This window comes from Hydractinia symbiolongicarpus, chromosome 14, assembly GCF_029227915.1.
Source record: "Hydractinia symbiolongicarpus strain clone_291-10 chromosome 14, HSymV2.1, whole genome shotgun sequence".
In the NCBI taxonomy this organism is placed as follows: Eukaryota; Metazoa; Cnidaria; class Hydrozoa; order Anthoathecata; family Hydractiniidae; genus Hydractinia; species Hydractinia symbiolongicarpus.
In genome coordinates, this window is record NC_079888.1 from 17460289 (window position 1) to 17482534 (window position 22246).

At 34.7% G+C, this 22246-nt stretch overlaps 1 protein-coding gene and 1 long non-coding RNA gene across 2 annotated transcripts; both read left to right on the forward strand.

The window, feature by feature from the left end:
- Positions 1-4917: 4917 nt before the first annotated feature.
- Positions 4918-5865, forward strand: LOC130624921 (uncharacterized). Its single transcript, XR_008981674.1, has 2 exons — positions 4918-5482; positions 5594-5865. It is a non-coding gene; the product is annotated as an uncharacterized LOC130624921 (long non-coding RNA).
- Positions 5866-15781: 9916 nt separating this feature from the next.
- Positions 15782-19650, forward strand: LOC130625239 (uncharacterized). The gene is made up of 5 exons (XM_057440295.1): positions 15782-16059; positions 16172-16297; positions 16343-17571; positions 17685-19104; positions 19293-19650. Exons 1-5 carry the CDS (start codon positions 15782-15784, stop codon positions 19648-19650), a joined length of 3411 nt encoding a protein of 1136 aa, XP_057296278.1.
- The last annotated feature ends 2596 nt before the right edge of the window (positions 19651-22246 follow it).

Sequence of the window (22246 nt, forward strand, 5' to 3'; positions counted from 1 at the left end):
TAAGCCTTCTTTTAAGAAGCACGACTTTTTAGAAACATTAGCTTCAAAATGCTGAAAACATAAGAAACATTGCCAGTCTGATGGTAGGAAGCAAAACAAGACCTCGTGAATTTTAAAAGCGTTAACTCTACCTTAGAACATGAAATCAGAATAAATATAGAAAGAGAAAGCTTATAAAACTTGGGGTGCAAAATCTGAGATGTTTAAAGAAATATAATAGATCTCTTTCCTTAAAACTATCTCAAAATTGATAACACAAGACATAAACCTACCAATGCATATTAAAAAAGCTGCATAGGTTTACATGTAAATTGGCAGGTCTTAAAGCTTTCCAAAATGGTATCTGGGGCTACAAGAAATGATGAAAATTATAGAGATATATGAAGAGCATCACAAAAAGTCTTTAGCAGAAAAATCTGGCAACTAAAAGACGAGAAACGTATTAATAAAAACACAGCACACCAATTTACACGATAAAAAAAATTTTGCAAATTTTCGTACACGGGATACCGGGAACGAAAATCATTGCTTAAACTTCTTTAAGCTTATTCAATGGCACTGATTTCAGCTTATGGGTAATGTTACGGAGACTTGTTTTCTGAAATTTCTAATATTAATTCAAACACCTGAATGTGATATTCCATGAGTATTTACAGCAGCAACACCTGATGGAGCATATAGATGAACTTAAAGTTTATCAGGATTACCAGTTGTATAAGAATGGATCTTTGTGAGCGCGTTGAAAATAGTTAAGAAATGAAACTTTCCTACTACCCACTTCCTTTATTCTCTTGCTGTACATAACCAGGTGCGGATTCAGAATGTATCAACTCGGAAACGCGACGTGATAAAAAATGTTCAAAGTAGTACGCTGCGCTACCTGAAATAATCTCGGAGATAATCCTGTTGTAATGATTTTTGTTCCCGGTATCCCGGGTACGAAAATCTGCTTTCTATTTTGCGTTGCGTTATTGACCATATCACACAACTCACAAGGCAAATTAAATCAACATATGTTAGCCAGAACTGTTTTATATCAGACAGTGTTGACGTGGTAACTAAACTTCATAGCACAGAAACCCTGTCAAGGTTATTTCTGGTTATAGCCATGGGATGTGTTTATCGTAAAGGTTTGACTATACTTTATAGCACAGAACCTGTCCAGGTTGTTTTAGGTGTTTTGGTGACGTCAACAGTGCATATACCAAAAAAATTGGCGAAATTTGTTTATCTGTTGTCTGTAATGTGTAGAGTATAAAACGCTAATAAAAATGTATAGGATCATGTGCTTTTGACGAAGTTATAAAAAAAATTAAGTTTTTAAAAACTTTGTAACGTCAACGGAGATACGGTACAAGATAAGAAATTGTTTACTTGCTGCCTTCATCGTAAAGATCTTGGAACGCTGATCAATCAAATGTATAAGATCATGAACCTTTTCAACAGTTACATAAATATTTAGAGTTAAAGTTTTTTAACGACATCATGAAACCGTCTATTCCGAAACGGATTCGGAAACATAGATTTGTGAAACTTACCCAAATTAGCTCCTTTCCAAGTTATTTTACGTTAAAATTTTAAGTGCATTTCAATGGCTTCATTAATTTAAATTAATATACTCACGTTACATCTTATATATTAATTCCCTTGCGTGAGTAAAACTGTGAGTCCACGACACGGAAATCACGGGTCACTTTCTTATGACGTGGTTGTACGCTAAAATTTAACTAAAAAGATTAGGAATGTACTTCATAGAAATCGCACATAAGCTGTAAATATATAACCCGCTGCTAATAACGATATAAATATATATACCCTTATGTCAAAAAACTCTATGTTAGCATATTTATATAGCTATCGCTACATATGAAACGGTATTAGATATTCACAAAGCATACGGACTGTTAAATGAAGTTCCCAGCATAAAACGGAAGTTGTGTTTACGAAAAAGATGGCTGTTCTTTTTGAGTATTCTCTACTCTTTCATTCAAAATAAATCTTTAAAAAAACATTTGAAGAAGAGCATGGTTTTATAAATTAACCATAGCAATGTTCTGTAAGGTTTTTTCATGTTTTATTTTCAGTTTTGATTATATTATTGTTGCCAGACATGTTTTATAGCTAGCATCATAAAAAGCCAACCACCACCAACAACTAGCTAGCTAGCTAGAAATATATATATATATATATATATATGTATGTAGCCATGTTTTTTATACCTAGCTAAGTCTCCAGTTTATATTTAAGTGACTAGCTATTAGCTGCTGTAGCTAGCTAATGCTAGCTTTAAACTAAAGATTCCCAGTATATATATTCCCACAAAACCCATCAAACGTTATTAACCCTGAAGATTTTAAACATTTTCCTGGTTTTTTTTGGTTTGCGAAGTTCTTTTCCTCCAAATATTCTGAAAATAAAGTTCAGAAATTACTTATTTTTAAAATGTAAATTTAATTTGTTTCAAATTGTGGTTTTGACATTTTCATGTAAGAATTTGTGGGCAAAAACCTTAATCAGCATGCTAAAAGAACTGACTTTTCTTAATTTAGAATTACTAAACACAACCATTTTCTTACATTTAGTGTAAACTTTTGTGCGTATGGCTTATATTTAATACACCAAAAGAGCTACTTTGTTGATTTCAATTTTATACTCTTTGTAAGCTATTTTTTTCTTCTTTTTGACATTTTGAATTAACTTATTGCTGTAGAAGGCATATAATATACATGCATATAAAAAAATGGAATTTTGCAAATTTCTGTTTTACCACTCAATTTTTACATTTTATAAGTTATTTGGAACAGAATGGTATGAAACAGACCAAAATACCTGATCTTAGTTGTTTTTAATTTACAGGCTGTGTCTGTGAAACTTTAAGGGGAACATTTGGTGGAAGACAATGGCATGACATATACTGATAGAACTGATTTTTGTTGTGTTAGATGTTATATCTGAACCTTTTTGACATTTTATGTTAATTTTGCGAGAAAGGACTATATATATATACACAGAAGAAGAATTCAATTTTACACCTTGCAAGCTTTGTTTTTCTATATTTTGTATAAATTCTTACTGGGGAGGACTCGGTGCAATATATCGAAATGACTGATCCTTCTCGATTTAAATTTGATGTGTTCTAAATCGTATATAGTTTTGGAAATTTTGTGTAAGATTTAATGGGTAAGGGCTAGATGCAATATGTCAAAAAAACTTTTTTTGTTGAATCAGAAGCACTCCCTACAACCATTCTTTTTTTTACAGTTTGTGAAGCTTTTGTGAGGAAAGAGTGTATGCAATATTATCGAAATAACTGATTTTTGTTGCAAACTGTCTTTCTTAGGCATTTTAGCTTAAAATATTGTTTTAGAGGGCATATGCAGTAGATACATGTACCGAAATAATTGAATTTTGCAAACTTTGATTTTGTCGTTACCTCTCATTTTTTACATTTTGATTAAACTTTTGTGGGAGACCGTCGGTATGCGAAGGACCAAAATAAGAGATTTTAGTATTATTTAGAATTTGTATTTTGTGTTGCAAAATTGGTGCAAAAATTGACATAAAATGAACTTATATACAGATTGATTGCTGTTGTTTAACATGACTCATTATGACTTATATATATATTTTATGAAAATTTGTGACAGAATACTATGTGAGATTTGAAATTTTGTTTGCTTTATTGATGGTAAAACAGCATGCAAATTGCTAAAAGGACTTTATTAATTTTAGATTTAAACACCGTTTTTTGTTGGCATTTTGTCTAAAGTTTGGTGAGGAAGGACCATATGCATTATATCAAAAAACGTTTTATTGCAATATAATTTAACCTTGCAATCCCTTTGTAACACCTTAGATAAAAATTTCTACTTAGGCAAAATTTATTGTTTTTTTTTTTCGCATTTTGTGTCAACCTTTGGCAGGGTTTGCAATAAACTAACTGATTTTAACATATACAATGAGAGAGATTTGTGTTTGACATTGATCAGCTTTTTTGTATATATGTGGCGTTTTGAGTGGTTTAAATTTTATGGGTGAGATGTATGTTGAAATGCTTTTAAAAACTTTTTTCCGAATAATTTTCGCATTTGTCAGATGGTCAGAGCAAGTAATTTTAGTAGATTTAGATTTTAAATGTCACATATATACTGCAGTGGTTGAAAATCTTTAATTTTTTTGGTCATTTATATAATAATGCAGATGTAAGATGCGCACTGCTGTATTGTTTGTTTTTTGATGGACATATATCTGCTACATAAATTAAATGGAATACAGTGGATTCTTTCACGGGAAACAGCTAGTTAATGTTATTAACGTCGTGCCGTAACATCAAAAATTTTTCATTTGAGACAAATTTTTTTCAGTTACATCAAAGAAAAATGATGATTTCCACTTTGGTGGTTACAGACCGACACAAGTGTCGTATTATTAGGCAATAACATGATATAACTTCAAAGGTCGCTCGGCATAAATTTGAATCTGGAATATGTTCCTGTTAGGGTCGCAAAATTATTGGAGAGCCTTTGTCATTTGGTCGTCTAAGTGGATCGCTTGAACATTACTTTCATATCAAAAATGCACCCTAAGGATAACTTTTGCATACCTTTGGCTCACCACATTGCCACTTTTAACCAGTCACTAAAATCTTGTCAAAAATTCGCGTGTGGATAAAATCATAGAGCATCTCATAAAATAGTTAGCTACAGTGGAATCTTGTTCACGCAGACGCACACTGGGAACAGGAAAATCGTCCGACTTAAAAAATGTCGAGGTATCTGAAGTCTCGATAACTTGGACTATTCGAGAAAAGTAGGAGTTATCAGGATTTTATTCAAGATTTTTGGTAAAAACTAAAAAGAGTCTTTATTCTCTTTACTTTTAGTAAAGAAATGAATACAAACTTAAAGGAGTAGTCCCACGAAATTTTCGATTCTTTTTATTTGTTCTTTGGATTCTCCGATATTCAATTAGTATAAAGTTTTTATTCTTTTTTCGAAAAATGGTTTATTGATCTTTTAATCAATGCGCAAAGATTGTCTTTTTATTAAGAACCTTTTGCTGTGACGTCATAATTGGTGATGTTAGTTTCCAGAGCGAGAGAGAGAGAGATACAGAGAAAGAAAAGCTTAATACTCAGATCACATATATGAACACAGACACAGCGAAGAAGAATTAGAGTATAATATTATTGAAGAAGAAAACAATTTTGGAGAAGATGAGGACGGTGATAATGAGATGGAAACCTTTGATGAGCTTTTTACAGGCACAAGGCTGCAACTTTTTTTAATTCGAGACCACTAAATAAGATGATAATAAGAACATTGTAACTGAGAGAGAAACGATATTTTTAGTAAAACATTGGAAAGTTTTCGTGTTGGGAGAAACGAATGGTGCAAGTGCGATAACTGCAAGACTGAAACTAGGGAGATTGATTGTCTTTGTTGCACGGAAGTGGGTGCATTAACAGACAAACAATTCCAAGGTATATGTGCTTAAAGATATTTTTTTAAATATGATTAAGCTACATAAAAAGTATTGTTAAAATATGAAATAATAATGGTATGTATGGTACAAATATCCGTTGTTTTTTTAGGAATAAAATATATAACTGAGAATGAGGATTTCAAGCAACTTTGTGTCGTTTTAATATGCTTACACGAGGCAAGAGGGAGATTTCTGCAAGACACGCCTACAAACAAATCTTTTCGGTTTGCTGGTTACAAGCAATTCATTTGGTTCGTTTTCTAACGACTTGGAAAAGGCAATCGCCGAGTTATACCGTCGCGTGTTGTGTGGAAAATATGACAAGCTTTCCCTGAAGAGGGTGGTGTCTATGTCCCTTACTCGAAAGAATAAACACAAAAATATATAATATATAATATGTGATTATAATTATAGAAAATAAAATAAAATAAATATTTCTAATTATGAAATTACGATCTTGGATTCTCTAGAATATCATTCTATTTGCTAAATTGTATTAACACACAAAAAATCATTCGCCAACTATGACGTCACGGCTATTTAAACAGGATTGTAAAAAAGGGCCGAATAAGAGAAAAAAAAAACATTTCCGATAAAATAAGATGAAAATATTTTTTTTTGATATTTCGTGGAACCACTCCTTTAACACCTTTGCTAGAGAATGTTAGTCAGTGATTTATATATTTCAATTTTACATTGTACGATGACCGAGAATTGCACTAATCTTACATACCTTAATGTGCTAGGGATGCATTGTTTTCTTTGTTATTTAAGTATGATTGACATCTAATTGACGTCATTCCTTATTTTTTTCAAACAAGGTCATCTAAACATATATCAAATGGTAAAAGCCCTTGCTATCACTAAAATCAAAGCAATTTTTTCTTCTTCGTGAGATGAGAGTGAATTTGTTTGACTTCCTCTTGGGTGTTCTATGTGGTGAACTTCCTTTTGTGAACTTTTATTTTTTGTTTGTGTTAGGGAGCTAGTCACCTTGTTTGAAATATGATGCTCTTGCATAACATTAATCATTTTATTTCTTCCGAGGCTCAAGTTCTCATTAGATATGAGAATTTTGTTATTGTAACCAGACACCCCCGACTTTATGTTTAGATTCATGTCACTAGGTAACATATAAATGCCTTGTCCAACTGAATAATCAACTTTGCTTGAAGCGTAATTTAAAGTATCCTGATAACGTTTAATGTCCTCTTGAATATCAACTCTACGGTTAACAATGTCTTTAAAGTTGTTCATAAAAACTCTTTGAGCTGCCAAAGCGCTTGAATTATTACCTAAGATAGAAGAACGAGCTAAGGCTTGCGAACTAAGAACAAGATAAGCATATGCTCTAACACTGTCTGAAATATTTACAAGACCTGTTTTTGTAAAGCCATTAGATTTTTATATAATCCATCGTGTCATGGAGTCGTCTGTGAAATAACTTAGACCTGGTGTTGGATAGTTTTTACGTCTTTTTTGATGCGAGCTGTAAAAATATTGGACTCTGTATTTCATGGGATCAGAATCGACACCATATACACTACAGATTTTTAGAAATTCTTCTTTTGTATAAGGATTGTCATATTGATTAAAACTATCTTGAAAGGGCAGAGGTGTCTGCAAGCGCTTAATGATTCGTCTAATGTGATAATAGACGTGAAAACGATATACTGATCTAATCATAGGAGTAGAGCGACCTTCTTTCAGGTGTTCAGAACTGACTCCACATGCACTTGAAGCACACCAAGTGACAAAATTGAGTTGGGTTTGCCATAATTTAAATGGTTGTTCCTGCCAAATTTTCATGCGTTGTTCATTTTCATCCATTTCGTAATAAGTAAAAATATTGGGAAAGCTTGCAGGAAAAGAACCATTTTTAGAGACAATAATTGTTTGTTTGTATAAATCTTTCCCATCCAATATCTGAAGGTCTTGTCCTCCATTTGGCTTATAAGCCGCATTGGGGTTATATTTAAAAAGGTTCTCCATTAGTAGCTTAAAATTATTATCTCCTACTCTCTAATATAAGAATGTATATCACAGTAAATGTGGAAAGGGGTGAGAAAACCATATATCTATCTTACCCCATTCAAAATATGGATGGCTCAAAAGAAATTGCATTGCTTGAGATGTTTGCAGACAATGTTACCTATCAAATCACAGCTCCCCTAAAAGTGACTCTGTCCGCCGGAGAAGTTGCTACAACAAAGAAAATGCACTAGCAGAGAATTGAAGGCATTTTTAGCAGGCAATGTAGAACTTACCTTATTAGACAAAGACCCTCGAATAATCAAGACCAATACATTAGCTGAAATAACCAAAATTAATTCGCATCTCTCTGAACTCGACAACACTCAAAATCTTGAGAATGGAAAGCTAAGTGATATTTTACTAACCTTTCCCATCACTAAATATGATGGAGACGTCACACATGTTGAGCCTAAAAATCCTTACTACAAAAAACTTAAAAAGGGTGTATTTACCTCTCTCACGTTGAAAATCACGGATCAGCATGGTAATATGATAAAAAATGTTAAAGACGAAGCAATGGGTATTGTCTTTCACATACGCCAACTGAGATAAAAGTAAAATAAAATAAAAGTAATAACAAACATGGAATACGGAAAAAGGTTAAATCCCGAACGTTCACTTAGAACTGCTCGTGGTGTAAATGGCTCACGTCAAAAAGTAATTGTCACACACAATCCAAGTGAGATTGATCAAAACCAGTTATTGTTGGTTAGATTTCCTAATTTGGGTAGTGATGATGTTATTATTCCCAGGACGTCGAAACTAAGTTTTGACATTGAACTAGAGTCAAAATCCGACACAAAAAGAACATTGGTCTCTAGTATTGGAAGAGCGATTGTTAAAAAGTTGGCTGTTAAGTTTGAGGGTAGCGAGATTTTGAGCATTGATGACTTTGATCTTTTTGGGTGCTACAGAGATTTATGGCTAATCAAGTCTGAAAAAAGAAATGCAATAAGACAAGGTATCATCTTTGATGAGGGGTGTACAGAAAACTGTATGAAATTGAGGATCAACGCTTCAGATAAAGACACAACTAATGTCTCAGACAAAGCCATTGCTGATGCATACAAAAACAAGTTTATCATTCCTCTCGATTTTGAAATTTTAGATTGCACGATCCCATATTATCAAGCTGGATTAGGGTATAGGTTATGTTATGAGATCACATTTAACGACTATAACCGAGTTATTTATTCAAATCCTCCAACATCCGCCGCAGGTCAAAAAGTAGCCCCGGACGCTAAATACAAAATAACTAACATCTCTCTCGAATATGAGATTGTGACACAACCTACCTTGGCCAGATTCATTTCACATGAATACTACAACATGGCTTTGCTATACCAGAGGTTTTTGAGACACAGACAAATTAGGGTAAACAAGTCGGACACTACTTGGAATTGGTCCTTCAATACCCCTTGTAAATCTTTGAAGGGTATATTGGTTTTGTTTGAAGACGAACAAGCCTACAAACGAGATACCGGCAAATTCTACAATCCGAAAATTAAAAAGGTATCCGTCATCGTTGAGGGTAAGCCCAACCAACTTTTTACTCAAGGGATGCGGTTGTTTGAACATTACAATGAAATTTGCAAGTATTTCGCCGAAGGAAAACCAAAGGATGACAATGCCAACGAAATCCAAAAACATTTACAATTACACGATATAAAAGTCTCCGATTACCTGACAGACAAATATGCTCTATGGTTAGATTTCAGAACCATAGATGAAAATGCTTTGCATGGGACCGGTCGACGTATTGAAAATGCAAGTGAAGGAATCACTTTACAAATTGAAAAGACCGCCGAAACTGCAGGTTCCTTAAACGCTTATATATATTTAATTATGGACGCCCAATTAAACATTTAAAACGGTGAATTTATGTCTGTCTTGTATTACTAAAATGGCGAAACAAAGTAACACACTTTACATGAAAGAGCCTCACACAGGATAATTCATTGGTCCCACGGGCTGTGGAAAATCTAAACGTGTTGTAAAATTATTAGAAAATGAATACTTTGATCACTTTGATTTCATCGTGATTATATGTCCAACATTAAGATGGAATAAAACATACAGAGAACAAAAATGGTTTTGGACAGACAGCTATGTGATTTTAATTGAGCCGGAAGGATCTTTGTGTGAATGGATTAAGAAGAAGGACTTTTTCTGTGCTGGATACAAAACTTTGTTTTTGATTGACGACATCATCGCTGATGAAAAATTGGACAAAAAGAGACAGCTTTTGCTTGAACTAGCAATCTCGGGTCGTCATCGAAATCATTCGGTATGGTTACTTACACAATCATACACCGCTATACCTAAAAATTTACGACGGCAAGCTAAAATGTTATATGTGTGGTATCCAAAAGATAGACAAGATCTGTCAACGATTCATGAAGAGAATGATGTCATTGAATCACGATCAGAGATCCAGACTGTTAAGGAAAGGCTAAAAGCTGGTAAACACGCGTGCCTAATCATGAGAATGGAACACCCAAGAACGTATGTCATTCGTTGAGCAAGTTGACGTTTTTTGTTACAAGACTCTTGTAACAAAGCTATAAGAATACTACAGGCTGTTGCAAGACTGCTATAAGACTCTTGCAAGACTGCTATAAGACTGTTATGCAGCAAATTTCAACAAAGCTATAAGAGAATATAAGAAAATTACAACAGATATAACAAAATGATAGAATATGTTAACTTCATGTTATTAAGCATCCTGCTATTTTTTACCGATTTTGTCTTAAAAAAATACTTCTCCCTAATAAAAATGGTGGAAACAGCAATTGACAGTTTAATTGGACATGATGTTCCAGGAGAATTTCCTCAGCAAAATAATGATGTCAAAAAGCAAAAATTGCTCGAGTGTGTTCTGACTGGGAATAGTAAGTTATACCTCGGAAAAATTTACACTGAAGAGCAAATTAACAAACTCAACGCTGAAGAGATGGAAAAACTTTTTAGTATCTATGAAGCTAAACTATCAGGTCAGATGGTGAAGTCCTTGGGTAAATCAATCATTCACATATATTCTACAGTCTTGGGAATAAACAATCAAGATGCATTGAGCAATGACCTGGAAAATGACCCCTTCTTAAACTCTGCCCTTCAAAGATTCACATGTGACTAATATTATAAATTCGGCTCATTGTTAGCACCACTCAGTGTTGGACTTATTACCAGGAGGCATTATATCAATGGAAGAAATTTAAACACAAATAATATAAATATAGCAGATAATAAAAATGTCAGAAGAACAGACTCCCATTCAAGTGACAACGAAGAACCCTAAAAAGGTTGAAGCAGGTAAGAGGTTGGCGGAATACAACCGTAAAAAACAAGAAGAATTAAAACAAGTGTCCATAACACAGACGCCTCAAAAGAAAGTGGAGAGGAAGATTCTCCTACCAAACCAAATGAACAGCCTATGAACTACGCTATAGGAGGAATAATAGCTCTCGGTTTAGTTGGTGGCTTTGCTTGTTTTGTGTATAAAAAGAAAGACCAAATGTTATATACTAAGCCAGCAAGTGTTGCTTCCCTTCCGCAAAAATCTAAAATACCTGTGAAAATAAATAAACTTGAAATGGAATAAAAAGATAATCTCGAAGTATATAATCTCGCAATATATAACAAAATGGACAAGAAAAGTATCGTCAACGATTTATATCACGCATCAGTCGTCTGCGTTTTCGCTATCGGCTATTCGATGCTAGGAAAAAAGGTGTTAAAAATGACACCTCCCTCAATTCAAAAGTTTGACTTGGAAGATACAGGAAAACTAGTTGCCATTGTTGCCGCTAGTGAAATAACAAGAGAATACTTAATTAAGCAAAAGATTTTACCTGAAAATATCAATATCTAAATATGGCGTCAATTGCAATGATGTTGGGAGGGGCTTTAGCTAACACTTTAACTTTCACAGGATCAAGTTATCTCTTTTCAAGTTTATTAAAAGATCGCATCGACACTGAAAGAAAGCGACATGATTTAGCAGTTGAAAAATTACAAAAAGCACAAATTGTATGGCAACAAAAAAGACAAGAGAGAATAGACTTTATCAATAAGCAGCTCAGGCTCGAAAAGAAGGCCGATTCAAAATTTATAGAGCTAAACGATGCAATGCGCGAATACAATAGGGTATTTGGTAAACATCTTGAACCTTTACCACGGGAGCCTGTATTGAGCGACTTTTATACAACGAGTCATGATCAACATGAAAGGGAAATGGCTTTTATTACTTTGAGTATGCTTGGAATTGGTGGAATTGTGTGGTATTTTGAAAGATGAAGAGGGGGAGCAAAAATTATGTTGCTTGTATCATGTAACATATAAGCTGTAAGAGCATTAGCGCATTGTCATGAGATAGGTGTATATCAGACCTCCGATTCCAAATACCAAAGCCCACAGGTTTTGACTCAACCAACCTACCACTTCTTTCGCTCGATTGAGTAACCATGACACGATGGATCCTAATATACCCGGTAGAGCTGCAGCAGCTTTACCTGCCAGCCTTCCCAAGAGAGACCCCAACGCCTTCAACTTGTTTTTTATCCAATCCTTTGCACCGTCCTTTTTATCATCACCTTTGTCAGGATTTTGTGAGTGACTTGTCGACCCTCCACCTCCTGGTAACTAAGCTTTCACAAGGACACCAATAGCCATGCCAAAGGCTGTCAGAATGCTAACGATTGTGATACCTTGTTCACGGAATAGTGTTCGTACCTTTTCACCCAATGTGGTATTTCTGTTGATGACTTTAGCAATGGTTTCTCTTATGCTCGTAACTTGACTGTTTAATTTACCCTTGAGAAGATCGATAATCTCTTGTCGAGATTTCAACTCATCTTGCAAACCTTTCAACCTTTCTTTGACTTCATTTTGTTGTTCCTCAGTCATATTTGGTGTGTTTTCCATTTCTTCCAACTTGTTTTTTTCTCTATCAATATGCTGTTCTAGCTGAACCTTTTTTGCGACTTCATCCTGAAGACTTCCTCGTATGTTTCTCAATGCTTTATCCAATCCTAACAATTCACGCACAGAATATTCAAAGAGATCATCAGTCTGAGTTGTTTCATGATCGATTGATGATTGGCGAACCAGATCTTCTGTACTATCACTTATATTTTCAATAATTGTATCCAGCTCAATGTCAGTTGCATTTGTTATTCTAGACGATAAAGGTAGTTTTTCTTGTATTTTGTTTAGTTTAGCTGCTTGTCGTGCAGACAACTTATTCTTAGGTATATCAAACCCTAAATTACGCAGCCTTCTCTTGCCTAATATTTCTGCTATAGTATCAGTAGCCCTTAGTCTTCCATTGTTTGTCAATGGTTTGCTACTGTCTTTGTAGTATAATTCACCATCTCTAATTTCAAACAGGTCGGTATATAACACCTCAGGTTTTGGCTGGAATCTTTCAGATAATCTATCATACAGCCCTTCAACTATTTCCTGCAAAACTCTAGTTTTCCGACTGGGACCTCCAAATGATGTTTCTTTTTCACCTGATGTATGTATTTGTACACCCGTACGGTCTTCAGTGGGTATGAGAGGAAACGTCATCTGTTGTCTCATCAGGTTTTCCGTGTTCTCCAAAAGGGTCAATGTCAATGTCTGCCATTTTATTTATTTAGAGAATAATTTTTCTCTTGTTATGGCAATAGCTATCTCTAAAATAAAAATGAGTTTTAAGATTTATCCAAAGTTACCCACTGCTCCTGAGTATTCGAGTGAGCAAGACAAGTTTAACACAAGTATAGTGAATTCTCAACTTGATGAGTTGATAAAATCAAAGAACAAATTTAACACCAAGTATAAGAAATACAACAAAGCACTACACCGATTGATACTATTAAATGCTAGCTCAAGCGCTTTAACCATTAGCTCTGGTATTGGTTCAATAGCAACAGGCGCTACTCTTATTGGAATTCCCATTTCTGTCGGATTAGGTGGCGTAGCCTTAGCCGGCTCTATTTCCACTAGCATTATCACAGCGTTGATTAAAAAATACCAAAAGAAACTCGACAAAGCCATGAAATTATATGATGTTGTAACATCTGCGACTGCTGTGTTTGAAACCAGTATCTCACAAGCATTGAATGACGGAAAGATTTCCTACAAAGGATTTTAGGTTTTAAGCGGTGTATACTACAAAGCTCTGGAAAATATGACCTCAACAGATAGAAAGATGGAGAGTGAAACACGCAATCAGTTTGAGAAAAGTTTGATGGCAGAACTTCAAAATCTAAAAAAGACGTTAAAGCCAGAACAAAGTTCGTAATGTGTGCTTGTATACCATTCCTATATTTCATGTGCTCGTCAATTTGAAAAATTAATAATTGAAAATGGTATAAAGAGATATAATCGTAAATATATAGACAAAAAAAACAATGGAATTTCCAACAGTTGAAACATTTGAACAAAACATGGAACAATTTATTCCAATCATAAAGTGGAGAGAGCTGCCTGAAAACGTGATTTACCTTGTTAAATCTGTGGGTGGGATAGACACACCTGCGTCTAAAGTTGGTTCTGGAACAGCTATGTATGCAGAGGTCCAAGACAGAAGAGGAAATTTATATAAGACGTGGTTGCCTGCAAGACTTTGCGTTGAATTAAAGGATTATGGTTGGGGCTCTAGGGAAGCCTTTGTCAGATCAAAAGGTCTCAAGCAATCTTAAAAGAATCATGAAAGGCAGTTTTTTAATTATGACATTATGTGGCGCTAAACCCTGCAAGACAAAATCACAATCATCTTTACTAGAAACAAGTAAAGATACTTTTTATGTATCGCCCCTTTTTCACCAACGTTGCACATAATCAGGAGGTAATTCTGTATCTTCAGGTATTAACATCAATTCTTCTTTTACAAAAGCTCGTCTAGGTCCGTCTTGGAGGTAATATATTACACGGTTACCAGGTTGCGCTATTACCTCACGCAATCTATATGTGTTTTTTGACCATATTCTATCGGTTGCTCGTCTCCGCCCATCATCATGTTCTTCACCAGGTTGTAGTAAATATCTATACAAGCCATCTTGTTTAGCAAGAGGCACCTCTTTCATTTTAATAGCATCTTTTGGTTTCATACCAATCATTCGCGTCTTTGTATCGTTTAACCTATCAATCAGTTTATACAAATGCTTAACCCATGTAGATGATACCTTTTCCGAATCATTCAGTTCAGTAAATTTTCGGCAAGTATCTTGTTCAACGCCTCAACAAAAGCTGTGTGGGTATGCTTATATTTTGTAGTCGCTCTTTTAATTTCAACATTATGCTTCTCCAAAAATTTTGTCACATCTGCTTTGAATTCTGAACCGTTATCACATTGGAAAGTTTTCGGATAAGTTAATGGTGCAGCCTTGTAGATGTCTTCAATCATAGCGGCAACCTCTTTGGCTTTCTTATTCTTCAAAGGTCGGGCTACTTTGTATCTGGAAGCAACATCGATTCCAGACAAAATGTACTTATATTTATTACCATACAATATGTCACCAGGCATGTACAACAAATCGAATTGATGTAAATCATTAGGAGTAGTAACTTAATAATGTGGTCTTTCAACATGTTTTGGGGCAGGTAAATGTACTTGCCAAAATGCTTGTTTTGATAGCCACTTCTTAATTTGCTTTGGCTTAAAGCCAAATCCTCTTAAATTCTGAACAGACTTTTTCCCTTTCCATAAATTTTGAGGCTGATAATAAATCTCTTGAAGTTTAGAGTTTGACATGTTTTATTTGTGAACATCGTTTATTTAGCTCATTTTTTTATGATGTAGCATGACAAAAAGTGACTTAAAACGTTTTATTGATTATATATAAGGAATAAAGATGACTGACAAAACAGAATTACATTACGATACTCCCGTATCAAATTACAAATCAATGAATGTTAAAACGCTACGAAAATTATGTGCATCACGAAAAATAAAATATCCTTCCCAAATGAACAAAACTAAATTGCTCGAGGTGCTTGAAAAGAATGATAAAGATCCATCTTATACTCTTGATCCTGATACTAAACAAGCATGTAATAGATACTATTCGAACTGGATTCAAACCAACAGAGAGAAATATCTCAGCTACCAAAAACGCTATAATGACAAGAGGAAGAGGGCTTTCAAAAAATAAATTGACCTCGCTTTTTGTTACTTAAATACGAGTAACAAAATAGAACACAAAGGTTACGAGTCTTTTTGGTTGAAAATTGAAAATGATATAAAGAGAGTTAATCGTAATAACATATCACCAACATGACTTCGCAAAATACTGTTGTTGAATTAAAAGCTCTCGCCAGAGAGCGCGGCCTACATGGCTACTCAAAACTCAGAAAAGCTGAGTTGCTCGAATTATTATCAGGCTCACCTGTTTCTGCTATTAGACCGATGAGGAATAGTCAACCTGTTCCACCGCCAAGATCTACTAGACGGTTCAAACCAGTCCGACGTGTTACAATTATTCCTGGCCAACAAGACATGGATTTGTTTGAGCAGCAAGAAATGGCAAAAAATAGACCCCAGGTAAAAAACAAGTTGAATGAATGGAGAGAATGGTTAATAAATCATGTACCTAAAGCTATTAAGGAGAAAACGAGTAAAGCTTTCAGAACCCTGAGAGATAAGGTTCTGGATTTGTATAAAAAGGATAGAGGAGAGAAAGAGGAGGAAAAAAAAAAAAGAGGAAAAAGAATTTACTCCTATTGAAACAGCCTTTAATGGTTCTTACAAAAGGTTCAAGATAAACTCAGATGGAAAAAAGGATGTTGATTTGTTTCTCAAAAAGGTTTGACCCATCCTAATTGATCTTATTAAAAGGGAACTCAAAAACAAAAAATCAATAAAAATACAAGCAACTGTGTGGATCAAATGGAGAAAGGAGGATTTATCCAATCCTGAAACGACAATCTATGTTGATAAGGCGTTCAATAGCTATATGGAAACAATTCACAATGAAAACGATATATATAATGTTGTTAATAATATGCTCAAAAAGATAATCGAGCAGATTGAAAACCCTGCGTTACCTCAATCCGGCTTTGTTATCGATAAAATTTTAAATATTGATGTAGACTTTCACAAGCTAAAATTGACGAGAGGCAGCTCTTACTTGCCGCTACCTAAGAATTTCAGCGGTAAGAAATCGATAATCAATCCTAAAAATGAAGATGATGATGAATGCTTTAGGTGGGCTATTATCGCAGCTCTCAATCATGATAAGATCGATAATCATCCTGAACGAATCTCAACTTTTAAAAAGTATGATAACTATAATTGGAATGGTTTATCGTTTCCGATGCCATTGAATAAGATAGATTTGTTTGAGAGAAGAAACCCTGATATTGCTGTGCATGTCTTAACTAAAGAAGGAGGTAATTGTGTCTATATGTGTCGTAAGTCGAAGCATCTTGATCGCAAAGAAACGGTTGTTTTGTTTTTACTGTGTGAGAAGGAAAAGAGGCATTATATAGCTGTAAAGAACTTGAGCGGTGTCTTGAGTAAGGTCAACTCGAAGCATAAAAATAAAGAGCATTATTGTTTAAATTGTCTATCTGGTTTTAATAGTGAGGAGACCCGAAATGAACACTTTGAATATTGTAAAAATAATGAAGCTGCTAAAATCAAACTCCCGAAAGAGGGTAGCACCGTTAAATTTATCAATGGTCAGTACCAGCTCAAAGCCCCATTTATCATGTATGCTGATTTCGAAGCTTTGTCAAAAGAGGTGTCTGAAGAAGAGAAAAATAGCGGATCATCCACTGAAAAAGTTGGTAAACATATCCCCACAGGTTTCTGTTGTTACAGCAAATTTGCTCATGGTGAAGTTCCAGACCCTCTGACGCTTTACCGCGGTGAAGACCGTGTTTTACGCTTTGTGAATTATGTAGTAGGTGAAGTGAAAAGGCTATACAATATCTTTTCAAAAAGAAGAATGCAAGATCTCACAAATGATGAGGTGACAAAATTAGTCAATTCTAGTAAGTGCCACATATGCAAGAGACATTTCAACCAGGATATGCTTGTTGCTGATCACTGTCATTTTACTGGTAAATTTCGTGGAGCTGCACATCGGTCTTGTAATCTCCGTTACAAAGTGCCTAAATACATCCCAATCGTCTTCCACAATCGAGCGGGTACCATGCGCATCTATTCATCAAAGAATTGGCCAAACAGTATGGAGATGAAAATATTACCGTCATCGCTGAAAACAAAGAGAAATACATCTCTTTCTCGCTAGATGTTGTGGTCGGTGAATATGTGAAGAAAGGTGAAAAAAGGAATCTCGGGATACAACTGAGATTCATCGATAGTGTGCGTTTCATGGCTAGTAGCCTGGATAAGTCGGTAAACAATCTATCTGATGATCAGTGTAAAAATCTTCGAAAATTCTTCAAGGGTGATGAGCAATTCAAACTATTGAGAAGAAAAGGAGTTTATCCATATGAATACGTTGATTCTTTCGATAAGTTCAATGAAACTAAGCTTCCGGCAAAAGATGCTTTTTACAGCAAGTTGAATAGGACCGGTATCAGTGATGCTGATTATGCGCATGCGCAGAAAGTGTGGAAAGACATGAAAATCAAAAATATGGGTGTGTATCATGATATCTACCTCAAGACAGACGTTCTATTGCTTGCTGATGTTTTTGAGACTTTTAGGGAAACATGCCTAAAACATTATCAATTAGATCCTGCAAATTTTTACCCTGCTCCTGGGTTAGCTTGGCAAGCATGTTTGAAAAAGACCAAAATTAAGCTAGATTTGTTACATGATATGGATATGTTTCTGTTCATGGAGAAAGGTATTAGAGGAGGTCTCACTCAGGCTGTTCATAGACATGCTAAAGCTAACAACAAATATATGGGTGTTCGATATAAGACGACCGAAGAGACCAGCTATCTCCAGTATCTTGATGCAAACAATCTGTATGGATGGGCTATGATTCAAAAATTACCAACGGGAAAGTTCAAGTGGGTTGATGATCCTAATAAATTCACGACTAAACTCATTTCTATGTTGGCTGAGGAAAACGGTGAAAAGGGTTACATACTCGAGGTGGATGTGAGATATCAAAAAGAGCTACATGATACGCATAACGATCTTCCTTTCATGCCTGAGCGAATGGAGATTAATGGGGTCGAAAAGCTAACTCCATGCCTTTCTGACAGAAAAAGTTATGTTATTCACATCCGTGCGCTTGATCAAGCGTTGAAACATGTTCTTGTTTTTGATAAGGTTCATAGGGTGATAGAATTTGAGCAAAGCGCATGGTTGAAAGCGTACATCGATTTTAACACCGATTTGCGCACAAAATCAAAGAACGACTTAGAGAAAGATTTTTTCAAGCTGATGAATAATTCGGTCTTTGGTAAAACTATGGAAAACCAACGTAAACACAAAGACATACGCTTGGCTACCAAGAAACAGCAATATGAGAAACTAGTGATGAATCCCAACTTCAAAGGAAGCATCTGTTTCTCAGAAACACTGATGGGTGTTGTAATGCAGAAAATTAAAGTCGTGTTGAACAAGCCAATCTATCTAGGACCTGCAATTCTCGACTTGTCTAAGATAATTATGTATGAGTTCCACTACGACTATATGAGACTAAAATATGGTGACAATCTAAAGCTTTGCTACATGGACACAGATTCATTCGTTTATCATATCAAAACCGACGACTTCTACAAAGATATCGCTGACGATGTAGCTTTGAGATTTGACACTTCAGGATATGACAAGAAAAATAACAGACCTTTACCCATAGGTTGAATAAAGAGGTCATTGGTCTAATGAAAGATGAGTTAGGCGGTAAGATAATGACGGAGTTTGTCGCTCTTAGAGCGAAGACCTATGCATATAAACAGTTAGACGGAACAGAGGACAAAAAGTGCAAGGGAGTCAAGAAGTGCGTAGTAAAGAAGACCATGGGGTTTGACGATTATAAGAGATGCTTGTTCGATGGTGTGAACATTTACAGAGAGCAGATGACCTTCCGATCGATTAAACATGATGTTCACACCATAAAAACAAACAAACTCGCTCTCAATGTAGATGATGACAAAAGAATTATCCATAATGATGGAATAAGCACCTATGCGCGAGGACAATATAAGGCTACATAAGATAACAAAGAGGTAAGAGGTAAGAGGCAAAAAAAAATCGAAGGAAAAAAACACCTAAATTCACGCTAATTCGCATGAATTTTAAACGAGGGATAATGCAATTTTGAGTCGGAAAGATGAATTGTCCCAAGAAATAGCGTGAATTTTAAACGATGAATTGCCTTAAGATCATGAGGGATGACTTGTCCCAACATCCGCCTTTCCCTATCTCTTGGTCTTTTGTACACAATGTTTCCCACCAATTAAAAGAAATGCAAGTGAAACCATTTTCACAATATTTACATATAAGACGGTTTGAATAGAATCTAAAAACAGGCAATAGACTTCCTGTAAATGTGGAGGTAGATAGGGATTGGAATAACTAGTTTTTAAAAAACTTTGAAGTGAACGGATAACCTATAAGTTTTAAGGATCATCAGCTTGGCAAGTTTACTATATTATAACACCCGTATCCGTCCCGTCCGTCTGTCACGCAAAATGGTAGCTTAGCTGCGCAGGTATGGAGACGCACACAATGCGGTATAAAAAGGACGGGCGAACCCGTGGATTTTTCCACGGTCTAACGACTAGTTAATGATGATCACGTAAGTGATCGAATAACATATACACCTGGGGACATCTACGAAATTTGCTTGTATAAGGGCGATTTTGGTTAAATTTGTCTTCCATATTATAGTATATTTGAAACAGATGAAAAAGAACAATTTATAGGGTGGGGCACATTTCCAACGATATTTTTGTACGTAATTTTTTGCTTTTTGCGCGCGGTAAATATGCTATTCCTAAGAAAGTATTTTCAACTTTCACAGGAATGTGTATTGAATAGACAGTTAGCGCTTCTACAATAAGAATAAGACAAATCTACAATGCTTCTGGAATAAATTAACAATGATTTGTAAGACCTCTTCCTTGGATAATGTAGTAAGTTGTTAGATTCTTAGTACACTTAAAACGTGGCAAACATGTTTTATAATTTTGAAGAAAATAAATTGCTTTCCAATATGTATCATTTCTTCTACACATTTCGTTTTAATTAAAAAAATTTCTGAACACCACTAGGTACAGTAATATAGCAACCAAATACTTCGATGAATTTGATAATGTGGTCGAATTTGGTTTAGATGTTGTTGTAGTGGGCGTGGTCGGAGTAACGTAACCATTGCATAAATCGTTCTCGCAACATGTCTCCTATAACAATAGAAGAATATTTTTTCATTTTATAGATACTTTGTAAATCAATGTAATATCAGTTTCCATATTAAAACGGGACCTAGCCAAGAGCTAAAATTCAACTAGAATACTGTCTCAGACTTTCAGGAAAGAGCGAATCATAACTTTCAGATAAATCTATTTTACTATAATATCCACCTATTCTGAATTTCACAAATGTCTCACTATAATGTCTCATCTATACTAATTAATCCGTCAAAAAAGTTGGCAATCAAAGAAGATCAGAAAATTTTGAAAGTGATTTTCTAGTATAAAGAAAAAATAAATTTTAACCAAGGTAAAAGAATAAAAAAATTGAGCATTTTAAAAGAATTTGACCGGGGAAATGTTACAATAACGACAAAGTTTTAATTCGATAAACTCTAAATATCCATGAGCTTTTGAGACTTTTAATATACGGCCTGATTTATCGTCACTTTTTTTCTAATGGATGTGTAAAGGCGGTGTTATAAGAGTCAAATGACTGAATTCGACCGAATTCGACTTGTCGAATTCCACAAATTGGATCGTGTATCATGTAAAAATGGTATGCTTTCAGCACGTTCAGACTTGTCGAATTCGATTTTTAAAAAAGAACGCTTTAACTTTTTTGATTAATTGAAAGGTTTTTAACCAATCAAAATGCTTAAAATCTGTGCATCAAATACTTTGGTTCAGAAAAATATGAGTTTCTATATAAAAAATAAATATCGCCACAGGACGTCTAAAAATATCATGTCTTTAAAGAAGAATAAAAAAGATTTTAAAGGGATCTATATCTGAAAATGAATGTTGGAAGAAGCGCTCTGGAACGTACTAGCAGAAGATATTCGAACATAATGAAAATAATCTTCATGCTCCAACAAAAATTAGTTAATTAACTATCACACACTCCTAAATTAGGTCTTTTCTGCAGTATTTCTCCCTCCACACACGACGTTTTTGACGTTTTTCCAAAATTTGTAGTTGCTAAAATAAATAACTTCAGCGATTTTAACTTCCTTTTGGCTTTGTAAAGATATCTATCGAAAAAAAAAATCTGTTTCCATCATCACCTGTCAACTTTCGATTTTATTTTAATGCTCAATATAATCTCAACAAATCGAATTCACGGTTAAGTAATTTAATTATCTTATACGAGGCTGTGTTTTAATATGGCAAAGCTAAGTGGCCGCATACCATAGACAATGGATGATATACCAGTATTTAGGTCCTCATTTATCGTAAAATATACACCTTTAGGGTAAAAGAATTAATACTTACATTTAAAATAGCTCACCTTACAGTTAAAATGACGTTCTTTTGGTAATAAATCACAGTAGGAATCACAAATGGCTTTATTCGCGCACTTTCTGGCAGTTTTGTTCTTTAAGTCACCATCCTGCAC